The sequence below is a fragment of the Ursus americanus genome, chromosome 6 (assembly GCF_024610735.1).
Source record: "Ursus americanus isolate L20-20 chromosome 6, mUrsAme1.1.p, whole genome shotgun sequence".
NCBI lineage: Eukaryota > Metazoa > Chordata > Mammalia > Carnivora > Ursidae > Ursus > Ursus americanus.
This window is the reverse complement of record NC_142132.1, coordinates 29,331,511-29,355,337: the sequence shown is the minus strand read 5'-3', so window position 1 is coordinate 29,355,337 and position 23,827 is coordinate 29,331,511. Positions and strand designations below refer to the sequence as shown.

Here is a 23,827-nt window from a genome sequence, read left to right as displayed (position 1 = left end):
CCCGTTTCTGATAGCATTCTGACTTTTAAGGGCCTTGTTAATGGTAACATAGAGCCACATGTTTATTACCCTGTTTTCTTGTATTAATAACTTGTAACTTCATAAGGTACTAGTCTCATTCTCATGCTGTGTACTATGTGGCTAGTAGCATGTGGTTTTTTTCAGCCCCCTCTAACTTTTTTATCCTTATAATTAGACCCAGAAAAGGGATTTGTTTTTAGCTAATACTGAAAGCTATGGAGTGTTGCTGCTTCCACCATTAGGAGAAGATGTGCTTTTTAGTTCTATTTTTCCAGTTGTTGGAACTGATGGATACCGGGTGGAGGTAAGAGGCGCTGCCATGTCAGCATGGACTACACTGGGCTTGTCCAGATGGGAACCAAATCCTTGGCCACATCTAAACCGGGCCTTCACAAGCCGACTAGCTGGAGGGCACCCTGTAGCTGCCACTGGCTCCTTTGTAGATAATCCAGAAGACTGCGAAGGCATTCTGCGAGGTGTTTCTGTTGCTTTGTAGACGCTAAGTGACTCAATCCCAGTGTCACCTGAATTTATAGTAGAAAGGTGCATTCCCCTTGCGTTCTGGTATGCTCCCCATGGAGTGAAGGTCTTGGTGGAATAGAAATAAATTAGGCTTCTAATTAGTAAGCTGAGGTTCCCAGCCCTTCAGCTTCTGTGAGACTAAAGAATGCTGAAGTGAAAATCTTCCGACATTTTTGGTTCTGTCTGGAATTTGGTGGTTGGTATTCTGTTAACATTCCTCATCTAGTTACAAGTCATGCCAGCCACCAGTCTTCCCATGTCCTTCCCTTTCAACTCAGTGGTGTAACAGCACAGCCCTTGTATAGCTTTTTCCAAGGATTAGAACTGGCTGCACCTATGGAACGTGTGATGTGGGCAGCAAGACTGAGACCAGAGCCGGTGGCTGGCTGCCTGGCCTGCTTTTTCTGGCCCTCTTGGAAACTGGATCCAGGAAGAAGCGGTGGGTAACCTCCCTGCCTGAATGTAGTCATCAGTCACCACACGCTACCCCACGGGCTGCACATTCTTTCACAGACCATTAGCTGCATGTGCGAGTATAATGTTGTTACTGTTTGGGCGATGTTTGCTGGGTCCAACAGGAAATCAGTCCTTCCCTTGTTTACCTAAACTGCCATGCCAAGATATAATGCTCCCTTTGCCTAATGAAGGAGGTGAAGGAGTGGAGAAGAGAGAAAGTAGAAGAGAAGAAGGAAGAAAGCATTTCTTTGTATTCATAGAGGATAGCTATGGATCATGTCCCTTTTTACTCCCTAAGGAGGGGATGGCTCTCACGATGTGGGGAGGGGAGTGCTATTGTAAATCTGCGCCATCTGCTACCGTTCATTTTGGTTTTGCAGCCTCCTTATAAAAGTTTACAATCCTTGGACTTTTCCTTCTTGCCTTCTCCCTTTCGTCCCTTAACCTTTCCAACCCACGTTTCAGTGCTGAGCCTGGGGAGGGAATTGGGAAGCAGACTGTAGGCTAATGTCAGAGAAATGTAGTGGGACTGTCGTGAGTAGTATGTGTGCCGGACACATCCTAGTCCCCAGCTCAGCAAGAGTGGAAAAGGTTAGACTTCGTGTGCTGGGAACTGCAAAGAGCCACAGCCAGTGTTGTCTTTGTAGCTGTCCATAGTGAGCAATCTTTATTGGCATTAGGGCGTCAGACCTGTAAAGATCATCTCTTATGTGTGTCTAATTTATTCCATGCAAAGTTCACTTCAGAAACTTGGTTGAGACCCGAAATTTAGGCCAGTCCTGAGATGCACAGTGATCTTGAGGGAGACTGGATTGCCTTACAGGTGAATGGCATATATATATTTTTTTTTCCTTGTAAGAGGCCCTGGCGGGGGCTGGGATCCATACTATTGCAGCAGTCCTTCTGCTTGGCCTTCTCTTGCTCTTCTGTAGGAAGGCCCTATCTGGCCACATCTGCAAATCCTGCCCCTTCTCAAGCACTCAGTAACTGGTGGTGTTGACCCATCAGGAGACAAGAGGATGCCTGAGGCCTACGCTTCCAGGATATTAGAAACACCCATATGTGCAGTAGGATAAAGGTAAAGGCACTAGAGCAGACTCTTAGAATGACGGGTGAGTTCTAAGTGAGCACAGACCAAACGAGGGCCTGGATTCATCAACATCTCTGCCAGTTGTGACTTTGAGCTTCTAGCAGAGTTAATCCTGTCTCCTGTGTATTTCTGTCCTTTTGTCCTCTACTCCAAGACATTTGCAAAGCACCATTTAAATGGGGGCTGGGCCACAGTCCATCTCTAAAGAACTGATTGCTCCTGTAGCAGGAACTCTGGGGTAAGATCCAGTAAAGACTGGGTCTCCTTATGGAAGATGAGCTCAGCTGAACAAAGCCTGGAGGCCATAGAACATAGTCCAAAGGCCCTTAGGGACAGGCCCAGAGTCCTGAGGGAGCAGTACCATTTCGGTTTGATGATCTTGCCATCAAAAGGCTTCCTGAGCAGTTCTTGGTGCCGCTTGGCACTGGCCCCTTTCCCACTGAGTTAGGGCTCTTGGGAAGGGCATGGCTCCAATAAGCTGAGGTATCTGGTGTGTGGGCAGCAGCTGGAAGTGTGCAGTCATGGCTTCAGATGAGGTTGTTCCTGAGACGCTGCTCCTGCTCCAGGGAGAGCTCTGCATTAGCTCGGTAGGAATCCCCTGTGGACCGAAGGACAACGGGTGAGTAGCCAACCCTACTGTGCTCTCATCCCCTCCCTGACAACTTCGTGCATGCACACACACACACACACACACACACACACACACACACACACACAGATATATTCTGCCCCACTCACCCTTCACATCAGGTCAGTCATGGGCATAAACATTTTATAGAAACAGACCCTGATGTGTAGTTTCAGGGACATCAGGAAGAATAGGCTATTGAGTGGAAAGGGTTGTGCTGATTATTCTTTGTCTGCCCTCAATCCCCAGATTCATTCTCCACCCTTCTTCGTTTTCTCTGCCCTAGAGATCGCTTCACTCTGGCTTCCTCATCGTCTGGTTTCTGGCTGGTTTAGGTCAATGGGAAGCAATAGAGAGAGATTAGCAGATGGAAGGAGGGAGAGGCTGGGGTATTCTTCCCTGTTCTGTGGTGATGGCCTCCCGTGCCTCCTGCTCTGGTCAGGTTCTCCCTCCAAGCTTGAGCTTTTACCTGCCTCCAGGACGCCCTGTGCCCCTTCAAGCCAAAGGCTGTTAACAATTTCCCTCTCTTGCTTATCCCCAGATGCCTCAACACTCCTCAATTCCTTAGTCCTATTCACACCTCTATAAATAGTCCTTTCATTAAATAACTTTGTATTCGCACTTGGTATGCCTTCTGTTTTCTGCAAGGACCCCTACAGTGGTCAGAAGTGCACTGTTTTTCTTTCCCTCCTCACCGCCCTGGATCCCTTGCAGCCTCCCACTAGCAATCTGGCCCCTGGATCCCTTGCAAGCCTCCCACTAGCAATCTGGATGCTGGATCCCTTGCAAGCCTCCCACTAGCAATCTGGAGGCTGGATCCACTGCAGCCTCCCACTAGCGATCTGGAGGCTGGATCCCCTGCAGCCTCCCACTAGCGATCTGGAGGCTGGATCCCCTGCAGCCTCCTACTAGCGATCTGGAGGCTGGATCCCTGCAGCCTCCTACTAGCGATCTGGAGGCTGGATCCCTTGCAGCTTCCCCCTAGCAATCTGGACCCTGGATCCCTTGCAGCCTCCCACTAGCAATCTGGAGGCTCTCTCTACTGTGCAGCCTTACGTTCTAATTCCTGGTATCTCTGATGTTCGTGTCTCATTTCATGGCAGCAAAACCTACTTGAATCCTTGGACTGTTTTCTCTCTCCTCTTACTGTCTTGCCTCCATTGCTGGAGTTACCCTTACATAAATCTGATCTTTTTGCCCCCGTTGGCTGAAATTTGTCAGTGGTTCCCAGAAGCCCACAGGAGCCATTCTCTTAGCAAGAGCCATCGTAACCCTCCCTGCAAAGCGCTTCAGTAGGTTTGAAGTATATAGCCCCCTCTTTAAAAAGAGAAAACTTCTTCGACGTTGAGATGTTCCTCAGTCTTAACAGCTAGAAAGTGGTGGAGTTGGATCTGGAACCCAGTGAAGCTTTCTGGGGCCAAATCCTGTGCTCTTTTTCCGGGTCTTCATTTCTTCCCTGACTTCTGCCTCTCCTTTGAAACCCAGCTCAAATGTCATTCCTCTGGGAAACCTTGCTAGCCCGCAGGTTGTTGCTTTCTCTCCATGCTTGCTCAGCATGAGTTCATATTGGTTTGGAGTACTCAGTAGTAGTGGGGTGATCCATTTGCATGCCGGCTTACCCTATTTGACACTGAGCTCCGCATTTTACTCCTGTTTATTTTTCTAGTGCCTGGTGCAGTATTGGACACAAAAGTAGGTTTTAAATATTTGTTAACTGAATAAACCAGTCCTGCCCCGCCCCATATGTGCAAAGTGTGGGTGTGAATGCACACACCCCATAGCAAGTACGGGCATTTCATAACTTGAAGATAGAGGGACTGCTACCTTTCTTTACAGACAAGTAGGGCAACTACCTCCAAACTCTGTCCCCCACTGAATCATTGCTTCTTCCATTGTCCAATTCTATGAACCCTGCAAGTGTCCTGTTCTCTATGGCCACCTTCTTGTGCTCAGTTTACAGCTGGGGACAGCAACACAGAGCTGGCGGACTTCTCCTTGTGCCTGTGAGGCAGTCAACCTAGGATGGGCATGACTGAGAAAGACCATACGAAAGGGAGGGTGAACAATAACAGGGCTGGAAAAGAGAAATCCAGACTTGGCTTGAAGTAACAGAAAAGACTCCAGGACAGATGGGAGACTGAGTTTATAATCCAAACAGCCTTAAGGACGAAGAGGGGTGTAGAAGTAAGTCGTGACTGGGTGAGGCTGTTGGTGTGACCGGTTGGGTCTAGAAATGTACCTATGGGGGCGCCTGGGTGGCTCAGTCGTTAAGCGTCTGCCTTCGGCTCAGGGTGTGATCCCAGGTTCCTGGGATTGAGCCCCACGTCAGGCTCCTCTGCTATGAGCGTGCTTCTTCCTCTCCCACTCCCCCTGCTTGTGTTCCCTCTCTCACTGGCTGTCTCTTTCTGTCAAATAAATAAAATCTTCAAAAAAAAAAAAAATGTACCTATGAAGAGGTCAAGGGAAGTTCATGTCTGTCCTATCCCTAGCCTTCCACATCTCCCTTCCAGCCACCCGACAGGTACAGATAGCGTCTCTCAGCTTCCCGAGCCCCTATGCGGCTGGCCCCACAAGGGCTCGCGGTTACCTGTGTGGCAGTTGTGCAGCCAGACCCGGTGCCCGTCATACTTGCAGCGGCACTGCATCATGTTGTTCGAGAAATCGGACTCCGCCACCTCGTATTGGGGGTTCACAACCACCTGGAGTGAGGCAAGGGGACAAGTGAAAGCAGGTGACAGTCGTGGCTGTGATCATGCTTTACATTTCACGCAGTCTCACGAAGGGTGTATACCCTTCACGTCACTAATCCTTAAAGGCATCCAGAGGGCAGGCGTTAATGTTCCTATTTTACATAGTCCATTGAATCAAGACTCAAAGCCAGGCCCTCGGGATCCTGCTCAAGTGCCAGACCTGTTGGAGACCTATTTGTGAAACTCTTCCCTCATGTGACCGCAGGGAGACTTTTGGAATATCTGCAGGAAATGGAGTTCCGCTGGGGGATCGCCAAGCGCCCTTACCTGGAAGATGTAATTCCCAGGGCCCACATCTGTGATATCCACCCACTGGCAATCAATGTCATGCCGGTAGGTGTCCCAGCAGCCGACAGTCACTCCCTGTTCCCCGAAGTTGGCACACGCATAGCGCTTCTGCAGTCCTGTAAGGAAGGGCACTGACAGTTACCGAGGCAGGGAAGAGGTGCTCAGGACCGAGCACGCTGCTAGGCCCTTCACACTGAATCCTCACACCGGTCAATCCGATGAGGGACCTGCGGTTCCGTTAGATAACTTGCCTGAGTATCAGAGCCGGAATTCCTACTAACCATGAATCCGGCACAGTAGCAAACCCCATCTGTGACAGAGATGATTTCTCTGGAAGCTCTAGTGGAAATTCCTGTTGGCCTAGGAATTATGGGTGGAAGGTTCCAGCCCTACATGCTAATACATTTGTCTGTCCATCCTTCCGACCCTCTGAAGAGGAGCGTTTGCCATGCCATTCTTAAGGGCTAGGAACTGTGGGAATGCAAACAGGAATCAGACAATCTCTGCCCTCAGAGAACTTAGCCAAAGTGAAACAGGCCTGCAACTCTTACCCAAAATGAAAGTATTACGCATTTACAAGTGGTACGGAATGTGCTGGAAATAGAGAACTTCCACCTGAGATGTCAAAAGGTAGGACACTGATGTTTTTGAAGTGTCTTGAGTGCCAGCTGTTGCCAGGCAGAGTGCCCAGGTGCCTGCGGTGGTCTTACCTGAGGGCAGAAGGGAACCTCACCCTGAAGGGGCTAAGAGAACACCAGGGGGCTGTGCCGACGGGTAACCACATACCAGTGGGGCAGTTCGTGTCCTCCAGGCAGAAGCTGGCCTTGTGCCCCTCAGCCACCTTGGAGCCATTGAGAGTGAGTAGGTCGTAGTGGGTGAAGACCTCGATGCTGTGGTAGTGCCTGCAGGGGAAGAGCTGTCAGCCTGGCAGCCAGAGCAGAGGGTACTCTCTGGAGGAGTCAGCAGGGCAGACTGAGGCATGGGGGCCCATCGTTATGCAGAGAGGAATGTTATCGTTGCAGGGCAGTGCCCTTCTCTCTCTCCAGCCCAGCGTTCGTGTGACCCACGGTCTACTTTCCTGGCACCGCCTGCCAGGCAGCAAGGCACAGCTGCCCCCACCGGGTGTGAACCCAGGCGAGGAGGGGAAGCGCTGCCCTGGTAGCCTCCAGGAGGCTGGTGCCTGGCCGTGAGGCCCCATCGGAGGCGGGAGGAAGGGACACCTCCAGGAACCAGCCTCGGGGCCAAGCTGCTGAGGAGGGGTCTTACTCTGCTCCCTGTGAGCCTGAGACCAAATTGCTACTATTGTTTCCAACCCCGTCCTTAGAGACAGCTCTGTTCCTGCTACAGGGGAAGGTGCTCATTATCTCAGCAAGGCCAAGTCCCAGCATCGCTGCCCGCTCCACTCCGCTTTCCCCACCCATGCTGCGTCCAAGGAAAAACCACCACTTTCCCATTCTGCCTTTGTCACAGGCGTTGTCTCTCCTGTCTGGGCTGGAAACTCCTGATAGGAAAGAATGCCCATTGTCTCCTTTCAGTCCCGGCGTTCCTGCTTTGCTCGGCCGGGGGGGTAGGGGGGTGGGGGGGGGTCTTGCCCTGCTGCTGCAGAAACCAGCAAGCTTTTTCTGCAGAGCCAGCATCTTGGATGGGATGGCTATTTTGGGTTTCCAGGTTTCTAGGAATCCCCGCTGTATGTGGCTTTTAAAGACAGTGCCTAAGCTCCAACATAGAGAAATTAATTGTCCCCTATCATTCTAACAGAGACCCGCTCTGCTGGCAACGTCTGCTCCGCCGGCCGGTGCCGGGGGAAGGCGCCCTGTGAGCACTGTCAACGGCGGCACATCCGCATCCGGGGCAGGGCCGGTCCGTGCCCCCCGCTTCCCTACTGGCTCCTGGAGCCAAAAGGCAGTGAGGTGTCAAGGACAGAAGGCTCTCACTCAGAGTGCGCACCCAGGAAAGTGCCTGGGGTCAGGGAAAGACCACACTGGTTTGGTTCGTGGACTCTGCTTTTTGTGCCTTACGAGCCAGGGCATGGCAGGCACTGACCTGTGGCACTGGTGCCAAATCCAGCTGTGGCGTCCTGTCTTGGGCCGGAAGTCGGCGCGGCCCAGGTTGTAGATCTGCGAGGAGAAGCGCAAGAGGCGCCGGTGCCCATAGGGCCAGTCCATGTGGTCAGCGGACTGGGAGAGGCAGTTCTCCTCGTGGGCGCAGTACAGCTGGCTGAGCGGGCGGTCCTCCAGGTAGGCCGTCTCCTGCACTAGCTGGGCGTTCATCACCAGGTCCGGAGCACCTGCGGCCACACGAGACACAGCGCCATGCGAAAGGTGGGAAGGCAGCCGTGTTGCTCTTGGGCCGAGGGGGACGGGCCTGCCCCCAAACCAAGCTCTCTGGGGGGAGCGACCCGAAAAGTAGGACTCTACCCGGTAGGGGAGGGCGGTTTGGGAGTCAGGAGAGGTGAGTTCAAGCAGCTACCATGCCATGGTTAGGCATGATGGCTCGAGAGCCAGGCTGTCAGGGTTCGAGTCTTGCTTAGTTTCTGGCCACGCCTTTCGCTAGCTCTGTGACTTGCTTAACCTTCTGTCTCTCATTTTCCCCATCCATAAAATGGGGATCGTAATAATGCCAGTAGTGCCAGTACCTGTAACATGCTGAGGTCACTGTCGGGTAAGCATACAGCTGATGTAAGCTGGTATTTCTTTTGCAAAATGCTCCTCAGCTTACCAGTGCCTTTGTGTGGTCTAGTTCACACAGCCCCCCCCCCCCCCCAGCCCTGCTGCACCAGCTTGGCTTCCTTCGCTCAGTCACTCTCTCTGGGTCTCAGTTCCTACAAGGAAGGGGCGCGGAGAGGAGAGGGCTGGCAGGGAGAGTCGGGAGATTCATCTCTGAGCCTGCCCCTGAGCTCTGCTGTTCCAGTCTCTCCTGCTGCAGTTTGAGGCCTGTGCCTCCCTCAGGGTTCCTGTTCTAATCTCACTGCTATCCTGGGTATTCGCACCAGCCTGTCCTGTGCGTTCTCCCCTGAGGACATTTCTGGTGCTTCTCTGTGTATAAACATCCACCGTGCTGGAAATGCTGTTTCCTTCCGGTCAGGGGCTCTCACCCACCTCGGAAGCCACGTCTTCCTGCCCATGTGCCGGTGGAGATCTGCCACTGTTATCCGTGTCACATCAAGAGAGAAAAGGTGCCCATTCTCAGGGCTTTTCCTTGCAAAAGCAGGGTTACAGTTCAGATTTTTGGTAGAGGCATCCGCAGGGTGAGAGCCTCTGTGCAGAGGATGGTGAGAGGGGCTGCTGGTTAATTGCAGTGGGCAGGCGCTGAGGGAGGCAGTGGGGCTGGGCCGGTTGGCCCGAAGATGCCTGGACCATCACCAAATGTTCCTGAGAGCCCTGTGCTTATTCCTAGGCTATGCTCACTGGCAAACCCTAGAGTTCCTGAGGAAAAGGAGAGCTTCCAGAGAGATGGAGGAGAAAGGGCAAAGGGAAAAAAGGAATGAAAAAGATCCCAGAGGAAAAATAGTGATGGTCACGTAGGCAGCAGGTCGCCTGTCTGTGCTCAGCCGTGATGAAATGTCAAAAACCTTCAGAAGGAGAGCTGCCACTCCAGGCAGCAGAGCAGGGAGGGGTACAAGGGTCCCAGGAGGGGGAGAGACTGGGGAGCAGGTCCCCAACGCACTGTGAGCCCTGTGCTGGGAAGGCCACACTTGTGGCTGTGGGTGTTCTTCTAAGGCGCCCTGGACAGAGAGGAAGCCCTCAAGCCCCCTGACGAAGATTAAGGCTGTCTCGGCATGGCAGCTTGGCTGGGAAGAAGGTCACGTGGCTGCTCGGTGTGGTGCCAGCCGCAGCCTTTGGACTGGATGTAGCATCTCGGCATCGACCTGGTTGGCAGGTGTCAAACAGACGCTGCTGCCCCGAGAATCTGGGTGGGGCGGACCAGTGCCTCAAAACGTCTTGTCCTATAGCCTGCTGGGCAAATCCCACAGCTCAGGAAGAGGACACATGGCAGAGCCTTGGGCCCCTCGTGCTCCTCAGTTACGTACCCTGTACAGCAGCTTTCACACTCTTCTCTTACTACCAGCCTCACTAAGAAACACATTTTATGTTGTGGCCTCGCGCATATGTACATAATTCCCAGAAGAAGACTGAGCTTCCTAAGTCCAACACATTCTTTTGTTTTCTCTCCTGTTTTTTGTTTTTTTTCCAACCATCGGTCAGGACACGAAAAGTGAAAGACAGTTTTGTATCCTCGTGTTTTCCCTTATTCTCTGCTGTAATCCTCACCATAACTCCATGAGCCGGGCAGGGCAGGGCTGGGCCCCCAGGTGACGAGGGACTAGGCCACCCGCAGCTCGTAAATGGCAGAGCCGCTGCTCCAAGTCCGGCCCTCCTTCTACCGCCCACTCTTCTGGGCCCTCCCTGAGAATGGGAGGTGTGGGCTGGCCATGCTGGGGGCGGGGGGGGGGGGGCGCCGGTGGCGCCGTGGGGTTTACTCACTGTCTGTGCAGGAAACCCCGGCCGAGAAGCGCCCTGAGCCGTGGGAGCAGTGCACCGGCCCGTGCCTCTGACACTGCTGCAGGGCTAGCTCGGTGCCTGAGCAGCGCATGCCGCTCATCACCACGTCTCCGGCGCCCGGCGTCCCCTGCCAGTACCAGGTGTCCTGGGAAAACAGCCAGCGCCGCCCAGTCAAGGCTGAGGGGTGCTTTGGCATCATCCCCTCCTACGCCTGACACTTGAACCCCGTGGGACCACCCCTGCTGCCCCCACCTGCCGTGCCCAGCCCCGCTGGCAAGTCTTCAGCAACAGTCCCTGCTACTTGGCACCCCTCCGGCATCGGAAGCTTCTTCCATGCATTGAGGCAGGGGGAGTCTTCCATCCCTGGCCTTGCCCCCACCTTGTACCACACGGCAGCCCTCAGCTGTTGAAGAGGACGGGCCTGTTCCCCTGCTGCCCCCTCGGGCGGCTGCCTCCTCTCTCCAGCTGTGCTTCCCGTAGCCCTGGGGCGCTCAAGATAGGGTCCCGTTTTCTAGGTGCAGTGTGCCTGGCATTGCCCGCCCCCCCCGCGGCCCCGGCCAGGTCGGGCCCCGCAGAGGATGTTGTGCCATCCCAGCCACGCCATGGCCTTGGGATTTTCTTTCCCAGATCCCTCTTGAATCTCCCTGAATTTCCCCCAGGACTGCCACTAGTCTCGGCCACGCCAGCATCATTTCTCAGCTGGGCTACTGCGATGTCAGGCTTCCTGTATTCCTGTGCCTCTCTGCCCCAACACTGTGCCAAACAACACAGAAGAAAAGTTTGCAACATCTGCATTGCAGACTTTGAGCGGTTTGCCTGCCTCTTCCTCCCTCCCTCACACACCACACCCTTGACAGCCACACTTCAGCCCCCATCCTTGATTTCCCCAACGGGGTCAAGTTTCCTTGGGCCACAGGGCCTCCGCGTGGGCTGTTTCTCCCCACCCCCACCTCGTCTGGTGAGCTTCGAGTCATCTTTCCTAGAGACGAAAGTACATGCCTGCTGTGTGAATGTTTTGTTAACAACGGCCTGCCTTCCTCACTTTGCTGACTGTTTCTGAGGCAGGAGCTATGTCTTGATCACCGTGCTGTCCCCAGCCCCCAGCATGATATCGGCCCACAATCTCACTCAATAACTAATCACGGAATGAATGAGTGAATGAATGAATGGTTAGCACTTTTAGCACAGGAAGTTTGGAAGCAAGACAGGGACCTACCTTGATTGCATGGCTGGCAAAACCCAGGCCGAGCTGTCGGCAGGCCACCATGGCTTCGGTGAGCCCCCAGTGGTCGCTGCACACGGCCCCCCAGCGTCGGACTCCGTTCACCTCCACCTGCACTTCCACCACACCCTCCTCGGGGCTGCGCCCACCGGCCAAGCGCACCTGCAGCGGTCAGAGGTGTGTGAGGAGCACGGTGGCCTCCGGAGCGGGGTGGGGGGGGGCGCGAGGGGGGGTGGGCTCGGGACTGCCAGCCTGGAGACGCATCCCGCCGGCTCACTGGTCAGCCCTGGGCAGAGCTCTCCCCTTCTCTGGCTCCTTCTCCCTCTCTCTTACTCGAGGACATTTGGCTAGATAGTCCCTGCTGTCCCTGCCCACGACAGCAACCTGACTCAGGGCGCTTGCCCCTGGGCTCCTGCTCGGGACTTGCGCTCCTCTTACCTGAAATTCTACCATTAACGATGACTTGCCAATTGCAAAGGGCTTTCGTATCTATCATCGCATTCACAGTAACCCTATGAGACAATTAACCCCCACTAACAGAAGAGAGAGCCAAGCTCAGAGACGAGCGACTTCTCCACTGTCCGCATGATGCATGACACTTGAACTCTGGCCATCCCACGCAGCCTTGCCAGTGACACTCCCCAGCACTGATAGGTCCTCTGCCCTAGCCTGCTTCTGCCTCAGCCTCACAGGGGACCTGAGAGGGTACAGTGGCAGACAGCATCCGCCTGAAGAGTCCCCATCACCACGGGACATCTCTGAAGATCAGAACCTGGCCCTGAGGAGACGTGGGCCAGGCCAGGGGAGACATAGAGGAGAGGCCTTTCCAGACTGGCTCTGAGAAGCCCCTCTCCACTGGCTCGATGTGGTGTCCTGGGGGCTCTGTCAGGGTTTCCCAGCCCCCCAGCCTGAGGCCATGCCCGAATCCAAGCTCACCTGATTCTGGAAGCCCATGTCAGGGACGTTGCACCTGACGGCAGCATCATTCTCATGCTGACAACCATTCTGGGACCCTTCCAGGGAGGGGCAGTCGCTGAGGGTCCGCTCGGAACCCCTGCAGCGCACCTCACTCAGGTGGATAGGTCCCAAGCCTAGCGGGGAGAGGGACAGATGCCGTGTAAGGCTCGACCTCTATAACCTCACACCTGTGGCTTCCCCCCCATAGCGGGGCGTTGGCGCCAGGGCCACCAAAGGATGGAGCAATGAATGGCTCATCCAAGGCCTCCTACCCCACCTCAGGCCTCCTCATCTTACCTTGGCCCAGCTGGGCCCCAAAGAGGGCCTCCCGAGCCGAGCCAAAGCCAAGCTGACGACACACGATGCTGGCGGAGATGAGGTTCCATCCGTGGTCACAGACCGTCCCCCACTGGTGGTTCACAAGCACCTCGACCCGGCCCTCCCCCACCTGGGCCCCGGAGCGGAGGCGGACCTTCAGCTCCTGCCCGGGAGAAAACCAGCTTCAGGGTGGGCAGCGGGGGAGGGGGCGGGCATGGCTGAGCCGCTAGGGGAGCTGGGGCCAGGCCCCTTCAAGCTGGGTGAGCGGATGACCGGGAGTGCCAGCCCCACCTCTGATGGCTCATAGCTATTACCTCGAGTATTCCAGTAAGCTGTTCTTCTCAAGCGCCCTTCCTCATGACAAAGAACCACCACACGGGCCACAGTGGTACCAAGGGAGCCTTAGGAGCTGGGGTTCTTGGACTTCTCAACCCTCTAGCTGCTCTCCAGAGGGGTCCCTCCCTCTCGTCCAGCCCTGGCTCCTTCCTTATCCTTGCGGGCTGAACTAGATCAGTGCTCCCTAAGAGATCCGTGAGATGATTTCAGAGCTGCGCGGGACATGGTATGAACTGAGCTGACTCACACAGTGGGGAACAGATTTCCGGGTTAAGTCTTCTCCAGTCCTTCCTATTTCACAGAGGACCCTATCCCACTGCCGGGCTGCTATGTCGGTAACACCTCACCAGCACTCGCTTGTTGCTTTTTATAACAAAGGGCCAGGCTCAGGTTCAGTACCTTGGGCCTTGACCGGGTGTTAGCTACGATGTAATTACTGTTTTTATGGATACCTTCTATTTGTGGCCAGTGATGTCAGCTTTCCATTTATGGTCGGGTTATAAACGGTTCTTTTTAAATAAATCCCAAGTTTCTACCAGGCTACACTTCGCTCTCTTCCTCCCTGTCTGCATCAAGGCCTCCTCGATATAGGGCATGGGGTGATTGGTCCCTCGGCTCCCGCCTGTCCTAGAGAGCCCCTCCCGCGAGTCCCTCCCACCCTCTCCTGCTGACAGCTGGCCCGACCCACCTCTGCCCGAGACTCCTTGCGCCCGGGCTTTGCTTTCGCAGGGCGGAAGCGGGGCCCTGGCACGCAGTTGACCACAGCGTGCATGCCACCTGGGCAGGCCGGCCGCAGCTTGCCCCGAGCTGGTGCCACCTGAACCTGGCAGCTGGCCATGTGGGGCTCTGTCCCCAGGCAGCTGACCCGGTGAATCCAGAAGGAATTTTTCTGTGTCAGGCTCTTCAGCCTGGAAGACAAGGGAGACTGAAGGTGGGGAGGGGCTGAGGGAGCTCAGGAGTCAGGGAGGCCGAGGCACTGGGGAGGAAAGGGACATGCGCTCCCCCTTCATGCCACACCCCTCTGCACCCTCCTCTCAGGATGTGGCTCCTCACCTAGACTTGGGGTCCTTCATCTTCAAGTTCCAGACTTTCCTAGGTGGGAGAAAACAGGTGGGGATGGAGGGAGTGTTGAATACCCCCTGTCCCCTGGCTCCTTGTGGCTGTCCTAGAGTTTGCACAGGGATTCCATCTGTAAACTCGGTCGTATTATTGTAATGCTGAGCCTCACAGCAGCCCTAGCAGGGTGGTCTCCTCACAGACACCGATGATCTCCATGTCACAGGGAGAACAGCGGGGCCCAGCAAGGTGCCCTCTTGACTAGTCCCAAACTGGTTTCTCTTCTGCACTGGACTGTCCCTGAGTGGGCAGCCCCCAGCTCACCCTCTCCCCATGCAGTCGGAGGGGAGCCTCTAGGGAGTGCCCTGAGAAAAGGGACCCAGGGGAAAGGTCCTCTGGGGGCAGGTGCAAGTTAAAGGCCTGGCTGGTAGGGGCTGCACACCCAGAGGCTATAATCAGGGCTGCTCTCCTCAGGGGGGGTGGGCAAGTCAGCCAGGCCCAGAGGTGCAATTACCAGGCAGTGGGGAGTCAGGGGCCCGCATCCCAGTCGTCCCCAGGGATGGAGCCACGTGGCTGGTCTTCAGGAGCAGGGCCATCTAAGTCAGAGCCACTAAACTGACTGGGGGTGGGCAAGGGGAGACCACTCAGATGGAGTGTGGGGGACGAGAAACACACAGAGTTCTCACTGGCACAGAGCTGGTGCCATTTAGAGGCTGATGCAATCTTGTGACAGTTCGGTCACATTGTCGCCAGAGGATTTTTATGTCTCCTTTCCCAAGTGCTGCCCCACCCCAGGCCTTGCTCACACGCAACGCAGTCAAAGCCTGGCTCCGACCAGAGTGGAGGAAATTCCCTGCCAACTGGCTGATCAAGGCCCCAGGGGCCCTACTGACAGCCCACAGTGCTTTACTGGTACAGTTGAGACCGGAACTCAGGTGGTCTACCCTCGTGGGCCCTGCCAGAAGCATCGTCGGTCAAGTCCGGTTCTTTAATCAGGGGCACAGGTTTGCATTCAGTTGTTTTCAGCTCTTTATGTATGACTAGCAAGTACCATGTTTCTTTTCATTTCGAGGTACTTCCCAGGGTCTCCAAGTTTCTCCTCACTCTCCTCATTATTCTGAGAGCCCCGCAACTCGGGAAGTCCGTGGGACCTGTTTCCCTCCCAGTCCCACACCCGGGGAATGTCCTGCCGCAGACACTGCCCTGCCCATCTCACTGAACTCTGCAAGGCCCCGCATGTCACACACACACACACACACACACACACACACACACACACGCGCGCACACACACATCTGTCTCACACACACGGGAGCACAAATGTATGCTCACACAGGCGTGCACACAGCCACTGCCCCACAACCCCACGCCCCCCACGGCCCTCCGCCCACCTGTCCCTCCTACCTGTAGTAGAGGCTGTTGACAGGTGCCTCGCTGGGGAAGCCCAGCATCCCACATACCACCTTGCTGTTGTTCCTGGTCCAGTCCTGGTCACACACCTGCCGCCAGTGGCCCTCGTACTTCACCTCCACTGCTCCCTCGGTCACCAGGCTGTGCCGCTTGGCACTTGCGAGGATGGGCTTGAGCCGCACCTCCTCCAGCCGCCGGCCCTGCAGGGTGCATGGTCACCACGGGCCCCAGCGTTCCTGCCCGCTGAGCCCGCTGCAGGTGTTCCCATGGGTGAGCCAGGGCTCAGAGCACTTAAAGATCAGCCCCCCACCAGGCCTTCCCTGGACAGGTCAGGAAACAGGCCCGGAGAGCAGGGCACTTGCCAAAGCACAGAGTGCGCATGACGCAGAGCCTTGGTTTGTCTGTGCTCCTTTCTTCAACTCCAGAGAGAACCAGGCAGATCTGTGCCCTCCCTAGGATCAGGCTCGGGGGCTTTGGAGTTTGGGAGCCTTCCGCTGGGCACAGAGGGACCTTCTCTGTGCCACCTGGGGAGAGCTGAGGATGGGCACAGACCAGCTGCTTGAGACTACCAGCGGGATCCTTGGCCCAGGGGACGTTAGGTCTGGGGTGACTCAGACCATGAAGCCCACTGCACCCTGGTCTGCTGCGTTTGTGGGCCAGGGCTAGCTGTCCTCAGGCTGGGGCTGCCCAGCAGTGGAGGGTAAGGGCCGAGACCTGCCCTGCCTGCTCCTGTTGTTTGGCTTGGGCTGTTTTTAGCTCGAGGTTGTTTGTGCCGGGAAGAGGCAGCAATTGTGGCCGGCCTTGTGGGTGAGGCAGCCCCTCACCCCCTCCTGCCTCCCTTTTGGGGAGCAGCTTCAGAGATCCCCAGCAGGCCCAGACTAGACCCCCCAGCCTGCCCTGCTACAGGCTGGCCTCTGTCCATGCACCTGCTCCAGGCCACCAACAGGAAGTGGGGCCCCAGGGGACGTTTCTCAGCCCAGTCTGCTCCCTTTCTCTTCCCTCTTCCTCCAGGTTCATCACCCAGGAGGCTCTCTATCCTGTGACTCAACCCTTGGCTCAGGCCAGGGCCTGAACAGCCTCCTTACCTGGGGCCCAAGGGCATTGGAGACCCTCTCGGAAAGATAGCCACGCTGGCGCTGGGGGTGGCACACCACCCCGATGTCCTCTGAGTGGCTGCAGTCACTGACACCCCAGCCATTGGACATGCACTGGTCCAGGGAGCTCTCTGTGCCCATACAGCGCACATTGTCCAGCCAGATGGGTCCTGAGGGCAGGGGAAGGGTGATGCTTAGGGACAGAGAGGCATTCATGGGCTGTTCCTCCTTCCTAGGACCCCATAGTTACAACTGTCTTCTGCCAGGGCCTGAGTAGAAGCTAGGGGTGGGGGAGAGGGGTCAGTTCTCCTGGGATCTTAGTATCTATAACCCTACCTACTGCCAAGAGGAGGTAGAGTCTGTTTTTGGAAAATGCCAGGTAGGTCTAGTAATTAGATCTACCTGTCCACCCACCCATCCATCCATCCGTCCATTCATTCACTCAACAACATTTGCTGAGCACCTACTGTGTGCCAGTCACTCTGTAGGAGTGGACTGGGTGGTGGTGGTGGTGACGGTGGTGGCCTCACCGCAAACAAGAATGGGAGGGTCAGAGCAGGGGGTGCTTGTGGCTGGGGCACTCAGGAAATACCTCCCGGAGGAAGTCATTTGAGCTGGGTGTTGAAGGGTGGGCAGGAGTCTGTGGAAGCCTCAGCGAGCCCAGCTTCTGAGAGCAGGCAACCCACCACCATCTCCTTGTCATCCTGCTGGGTCACACCAGGCACTCACCCTCCCCTTGGCCATACTTGGCACTGTGGGCCCAGGTCAGGGCTGTTTCAAAGCCCAGTTGGCGGCAGGCCACGGTGGCCTCCTGGAGAGCGAAGTCATCGTCACACACAGTCCCCCACTGGCCCTGGTACAGCACCTCCAGGCGGCCCTCCTCGGGCCTGCTGCCTGGGCCCACGAGCCGTAGCTGCACAGTGCTCAGTGACTGCAGCCTGCAAGGGGGGGCCCGCAGCAGCAGCAGGAGCAGGGAGAGGGCAGCTGGTAGGGACCGCATCGTGGTGACTTCAAGGGCCGCTGGGGCCAAGGCACCTGGGGAATGAGCAAACGCGATGACGATCACCACCTGTACTGCTGGCCTCGGCCTCTTCTGCTGGCAGGGACAAAAGATGGCAGGGCCCCTCGAAGTGTGTGTGTGCGTGGACATGCGGGTATGGTCGCATCGATTGAGTCTGGGCTCTGAGATTAGTCAACTGGATTTAAGCCTACCATCCATTGTTCGTGTGACCTTGAGGAAGTTTAAGTTTGACCTTACTGAGTCTCAATTTCCTCATCTGTAAAGTGGGAATAATAATCCTTGTCTCAGTGTTGTTAGTGTTAAATAAAACACTGTACATAAAGCGCTTAGCACAAGCCTACCGCCCTGCGCTCAATAAATAGCTAATCTTGATACAGTCCTGTATGTAGGTAGAGGGTGGCCTGGCCTCTGATCCTAGGAGAGCCCCCAGGGTGCCCTCAGGTCCAGAGTCGCTGCCCCAGGGGCATGGCTCTTGCCTTTCTTTACATGTCCTCAGCACCCTGGCCACCCTCCCCATAGGAAGCGCATGGACCGCTGGGGTGGACAAAGTCATTTGAGGGGAGTCTAGGCCTCCACCCCTCATTTGCTGTGTGGCTTGGGCAAGTCTCTTAAACTCTCTAGGTCCTAACTCCTTCTTTCTAAAGTGAGGAAATTGAACCAAAAATGGTCTGATCTCTCCTCCAGCTCAGATAGTCCATGATCTCCTCGAACTCTGGGTCCATCTAGGTGCGTGATTCCTCAAACATTTGGAATACTTGCTCCCAGCCCACTATTAGGCCAGATGCCAGGCCCCAGAAGTGAGGACATCACACACCTCTCCCTGCTCTGGTGAAGCTCAGAGAAGGGGTACTTAAGCTGGGCCTTGCTGGGTGAATAAGATTTCTCTTGGGTGGGCAAGGTAGGGAGAAGGGGATGGGTAAAGGAGGAAAGGGAAAGAGGTGAGTCTGTGCAGGGGCAGGAAGTATCCTCTTTCCCCTGTACTGCAGGCCTGGAGGATGAGGGGGGACGAAGGTGGAAGCACGGGCTGGGGCCAGATAATCGAGGGCCTGTGCACCATGCGGAGGGTCTGCTCTTCATCCTGTAGGAGGCGAGGGGCCATGGGAGGGTTTTTGGTCAGTGACCACACAGCAGGGAGAGGGCTGCTGTCTCCAAGAGGCTGTAATCAGCTGCTCTTTGGGTCCTTAGAGGGGGATGGTCTCTCCCTCACATATTAGCAGCCTTGGTCCTGGGAGCAGGTGGGGCAGGAGCCTGGGGGAGAGGTCATGGCTGGTGAGGGCTGCCAGAGTGTCTGCAGCCACCAACGCTGAGGCTGCTCCCTGCCGGGCTCTGCAGCCGGTGAGGACTTGAGGCCAGCCTGGGACACGATGGAGAAAGTTGGCTCCTTGACTCCCTGTTCTGTGCTAGAGTCCTAAGAGAGCTTGTTCTGGGGAACCCCCCCCCCTTCCATGGCCACTGCTGCCCCTGGGGGACTGTGTAGCTTGTCACTCTTAGTAGAGAGGGCCTCCCAGGGCCCATTGCTGCTCCCTTTCCCACAGACTGGTAGTCTAGCTGGGAATCAGTCCTATTCCTCCCTGCACGCAGCCCACCCCTTCCAGCCACCAATCCTCCGGCTTTGGTGAGCCCAGGGCTGGGTGCAGTGGGCTCGTAGAAGGACACTAGATGGGCTCAGGACTGATGCTCCATAGGGATGGCGACTCTGTCGTGCCCCCAGTGCCCAGCATGGTGCCAGGCAGGTACATAGGTGGCCCCAGTAAATATCCGCGGTTGCATGGCTGCGAGGTAGCGTTGCACTGTGCTTAAGGGTACAGACTGGGAGTCAGACTGCCTGGGTTCTCATTCCACATCCGACACTGAGTTTCTGGGTAGTCTTGGGCTGGTGATTTCATAGCTCAGTGCCTCAGTTTCGCCTCTGTGAAACAAGGATCCTAAACAGCACGGACCTCATTGGATTCTTGTGAAGCTGAGATGAACGGGTGCGTGCTGAACCCGAGAACAGCAGCTCTCCCTGACGGTTAGCATCATGAACAGCAGCTCGAACAGCTGCTACGGAGCCCCTGGGCTGGGGCGTCCCAAGCCACCCTTGGATAAAGAAGGAATGGAGGCCATATCTGAACTCAGCAGCAAGTCCCCAGTACCCTTCTTTGCAACATCCTCCAGATTTGCCTCTTTTCCCTCTGAGCCCAGGTCCTCCGGGTTCCCTTCCCCGGGACCGGGTGTTGCGGCTAAGTCTCTTCCCAGTGATCCCTCCCGCACTTCCTTTCCGGACTTAAACACTGTTTTCTTTATGCGCCTCTCTGCTCTGGAGCCTGTGCAGGCTCCTGACTGGCTGTCACCACGGGCTGCGTGCGCTCTGCTGCCTGGGATGTGCCTTTCATCCTCCTCTGTGCCCCGCTAAGGATGAGATGGACAGTTAAGCACTTAGCCAAACTGAAGTCACTATGGGTAGGGACCTTCCCCTGATGACAAGAGAGAAAGGACTGGGTTCAGGGCCCTCATGGTGCTAGGACCCAGGGGTCACATTGAGTCTGACCTGAGAGATGACCCTGCCCCCCTGCCCTTGCCCCCATCTCCCAAGAATCAGGATGCTCCTCGCTCTGCCACCAAATCGTATGTGACTTGAGTCAGGGGCTTTCCTCTCTCTCAGACTCAGGTACAACACCTATAAAATGAGGGGGTGGCACTAGGGGTCCTGCTATCTATGACATGCTGTGATGGGCCATGGGGAGGGCTGGGCAGGTCTGCGTGTGGCTTGTGGCTGACATCCCGCAGCACCCTGGAGGTCTCGTGAGAGGCTGTGCGTAGTCCCGGGCCTGCCTGGAGGCTGGGGTGGGCTTTTGCTGCAGGACCCTGGGATCTGGGTGACGGTGGCTCCCTTCCATGACAGCTGCCCGGGGAGGGGGAATAGGCAGCAGCAGGAACCGAGAGTCAGATGTAGGGAGGGCCCCTCTTCCCAGCCTGCCTGCCACTGCAGGGCCCTCTGTAGCTTCTGCTCACCCCAAACTTGCCTTTTTGCCGTTCTCCAAACATATCCATCCATTCTCTGCTCCCACATCCCGGCCTCTGCTCTCACTGCTCCTTCTACTTGGAGTATCCTTTCTCTCTGTGTCCAACTGGTAAATCCCTACAGGTCTTCCAACACTCAGTTTACATGCTGCCCCCTCCACTAAACCCTCCCAGCAACCCCCTGCTCCCAGCACTCGGTGTTTGCTCGCTGTCTCCACACCCAGCCCCCACAGCGTCTCCCCAAAACTATCCTCTAGTGCCCAGCACGGGGAAGACCACCCGGCTGAGAAGCCTCCCTTAGAGAAGCAAACAGCCTCGAAAGGGGCAGTTCTCTTCACAAGTGGAGAAGCAGACAGGGTAGGGGAGGGAAGGCGGGAGGGGTAGTTAATAATTAATTATTATAGTATATTTAAAACTATTTACGGAGTACTTATCTCTACTTTATAGCTGAGAAGCTGAGGTCCAGAGAAGCTAAGTAACTTGCCCAGCCAGGGCTCAAAGCCAGGCAGCTGGGCTCCAGAAGCCAGGTAGCAGTAGCCGGGCTCCTGAAGCCAGGCTCTCAGCCATGGGAGAGCCGGACGCCGGAGGAGGAGGGGAAGGAAGAAGGGAGGCAGGGGGATGAATGAAATTCCACCCTGCTGCTGGCTGATTGATGAGCCAGCCATGGCGTAAGGGCACTGGGGCTGATGCCAACACCGAGTGCAACTGAGTGACAGATCCAGGATCCTGCCAGCCTGACGCAGAGAGGCACCTGCTCAGGTGCTATGAGGGGACTCTGGCACCTGGCCTCACCTGGCCCCCCTAGAGAGGGCTGGAGATGCCTAAGGATATTCAGGAGAGAACGTGGTGGTAGTGGTGGGGGGTGTTGCCGTCGTGGGCACCAGCCTTGGGATCACTCGAAGCCCCTTCTCTCTAGCTCTTTGGGGGATGGGGTCCCTCCCTGGGACCACTACTTATGGTGACCTGAAGTGTGCCAGCGAATGGCTCTGAGCTCTACCTGGCCAGGCACAGGACATCCTGAGGTTGAGGCCCTCTGCCCACCCTCTGTCCTCTGCCTCCCCAACCCCAGCTTAATCAGCTCTGGTTTATTTAGCTGGGGAGCCTGGTTCCACCCTGCCTCTCTGTCCCCCAAGTCACAAGAGTGACATCTGAACCCACCTTGCCCCTTCCCTTGCTTCTCCCTCGGTGAGGGCAGAGAAATGGTTACAACGGCGTGTTCACAAACAAGACACGCAGGCACCCTGTGGGCCAGGGCCAGCCACCCTGGGCGGGCCTTGGGCCAAGCTCCCTAATTTGGTCATTTCCATTGGAAGCAGGTTGGTGAGCGACTAGGAGGCTAGGCCATCTGTCCATGGGACCCCCATCCCTCCCAGCCCTCAGCCTTCAGGAACCTTGAGGCAGCCCCACAGAGAGACAGAAGTGGGACAGACAGGACAGCGAGAGACAGACCTGGGGCCAGGGGCCAGGCGGGGGCTCACCAGCTGCAGCACGGATGGTCGGGCAGGGGCCGGATGCCACGGCCGAGCAGCGCTGACGGACCTCCCGGGGCGCCCTGGGGCCCTTTTATCCGGCTGAGGCTGCGGCCCGCGGGCGCCCCCCACCCCGCCGCCCGCGGAGGAGGCCCCGTAGGCCCCGCCCCCGGGCGGACCCGGTCGAGGCGGGCGCCCAGCCCGGCCCGGCTCGCTCGGCCCCTCTGCCCTGCGCCCCCCGCCCGCAGCGGGCGTCCACACGTCTCGGCCTGGGAAGTCCTGGGGTCTCGAGGAGCAGGGGCGGCGGGGGCCAGGGAGGGGTCGGCTATTTCCCGAGGAGGAAACTGGCGCGCTGCAGCAGGAGGGACTGTGGGAGGATCAGAGTCCCGGTGAGAGGCGGGCGGCGCGGCGCCAGCGGGCTGCGTTTGCCTGGGGTGCCTGTGGCCTCGGGAGTCCCTGTCCCACACGCAGTGCCCTTCTCTGCGAAACGGGGTGACCTGCCCACCCCCAGAGTCCCCCCATCCAGTGAGGCCCGGGAGGTGTCAGTGCCCAGAGCACAGTTATCTTTTAAACGGGAGCGCCTCACTAGCGTAGGGGCCCCCAGACTGACTCCCTTGGGGGCGGGGGCAGCGAGGGGGGAGTGGGAGGCTCAGTTCAAATGAGGTTAGGGTGGTGTAGCGCAGGTGTGCTCTCTTTGGGGTAACAAGCAGCCCTCTCCCTTGCCCTGGTCCCTCGAAATGTATTGAGTATTTCGTGAGCGCGAGGTCTCTGGTCTGCCCATTGCACAATTGGGAACATTGAGCCCCAAGAGACAGGACTGACTTGCTTCCCCCAGTAATAAACAGTAAATGGTAGAACTTAAGTCCTTCTCTACAACTCCTTACACAGTTGAATGAGGCCGTCCTGGACCTTGACAGGCCCGGGGGCGGGGGTTGGGGGTGGGGGGTGTATAGAGGGTGGGGTGGGGTGGGGGGACTGTGGAATAAAACAAAAGTAGAAAAGGCTGAAAGAGGGAGGCCCAATCAGCTTAGCTGAACTCCCAGGCACAGGAATCCCAGCCCCTTTCCTCCAAATTCTTTCCCATAGTCCTGGTCCCTCCTGGTGCCTCGGTGCCCCCATCTGTAAAATGGGCAGAGAGTTCCAGCCTCCCAGCTTCCTTCCCTAGGTCCAGATCAGTACAGCCTGGTTCCCCCTTTTCCCCAACCTTGCCTGAGTGTCCTTCCAAAGGCTCATTCATTCAGCAAATCTTTATTGATTTTCTCCTCCTTGCTAGACAGGGTGCTGGAGTGCTAGACACTGCAGGGGCGGGAGGGGGGCTTCCCAGTCTGGTGGCGGAGGCAGATCTGTAAGCAAACACCACCACAAGGCATGAGACAGAATGTGATAAGGGCTAGGATGGCAAGGTGGACCTTTCTGACCCCTGGGTGACAGCCAGGTCACACTGACCCGGCTCCTGGAGGACTACTGTCCACCCCTGGCCTCTCGTGTCCCAGATGTCCCTCCAGTGCCCCCGCCCCGCCCCAACAGGGCCCAGAGCATTCCCTGCATGAATCAACAGGAAAGAATGCTCCCAGCTTTGGGTCAGTGGCAGCAGCAGCAGCCCAGCCCCACCCCTGGGGACAATGAGGCAGCTGTGGGCTAGGGTGCCAGGTATGCCTCAGCCCCCTCCCCATGCCCAGCCACT

At 56.6% G+C, this 23,827-nt stretch overlaps 2 protein-coding genes across 3 annotated transcripts in view; one reads left to right on the top strand and one right to left on the bottom strand.

Moving 5' to 3' along the window:
- R3HCC1L (R3H domain and coiled-coil containing 1 like) overlaps positions 1-23,827 on the top strand; it is a 193,701-nt gene that overhangs the window by 85,012 nt on the left and 84,862 nt on the right. The window lies entirely within an intron of this gene.
- LOXL4 (lysyl oxidase like 4) lies at positions 1,628-22,282 on the bottom strand. 2 transcript variants are annotated; one of them, XM_045784756.2, is made up of 15 exons: positions 22,153-22,282; positions 17,380-17,685; positions 16,642-16,820; positions 15,551-15,756; positions 14,144-14,182; positions 13,779-13,998; positions 12,734-12,917; positions 12,416-12,570; positions 11,474-11,641; positions 10,240-10,402; positions 7,799-8,042; positions 6,542-6,657; positions 5,735-5,871; positions 5,305-5,416; positions 1,628-2,687 (listed from the first exon to the last, which is right to left on the bottom strand). In XM_045784756.2, exons 2-15 carry the CDS (start codon positions 17,648-17,650, stop codon positions 2,617-2,619), a joined length of 2,265 nt encoding a protein of 754 aa, XP_045640712.1. In that variant the 5' UTR covers positions 17,651-17,685; positions 22,153-22,282; the 3' UTR covers positions 1,628-2,616. The 2 variants fall into 2 exon arrangements, with proteins under 2 accessions (XP_045640712.1, XP_045640721.1); XM_045784765.2 differs by having other exon boundaries at positions 22,124-22,263.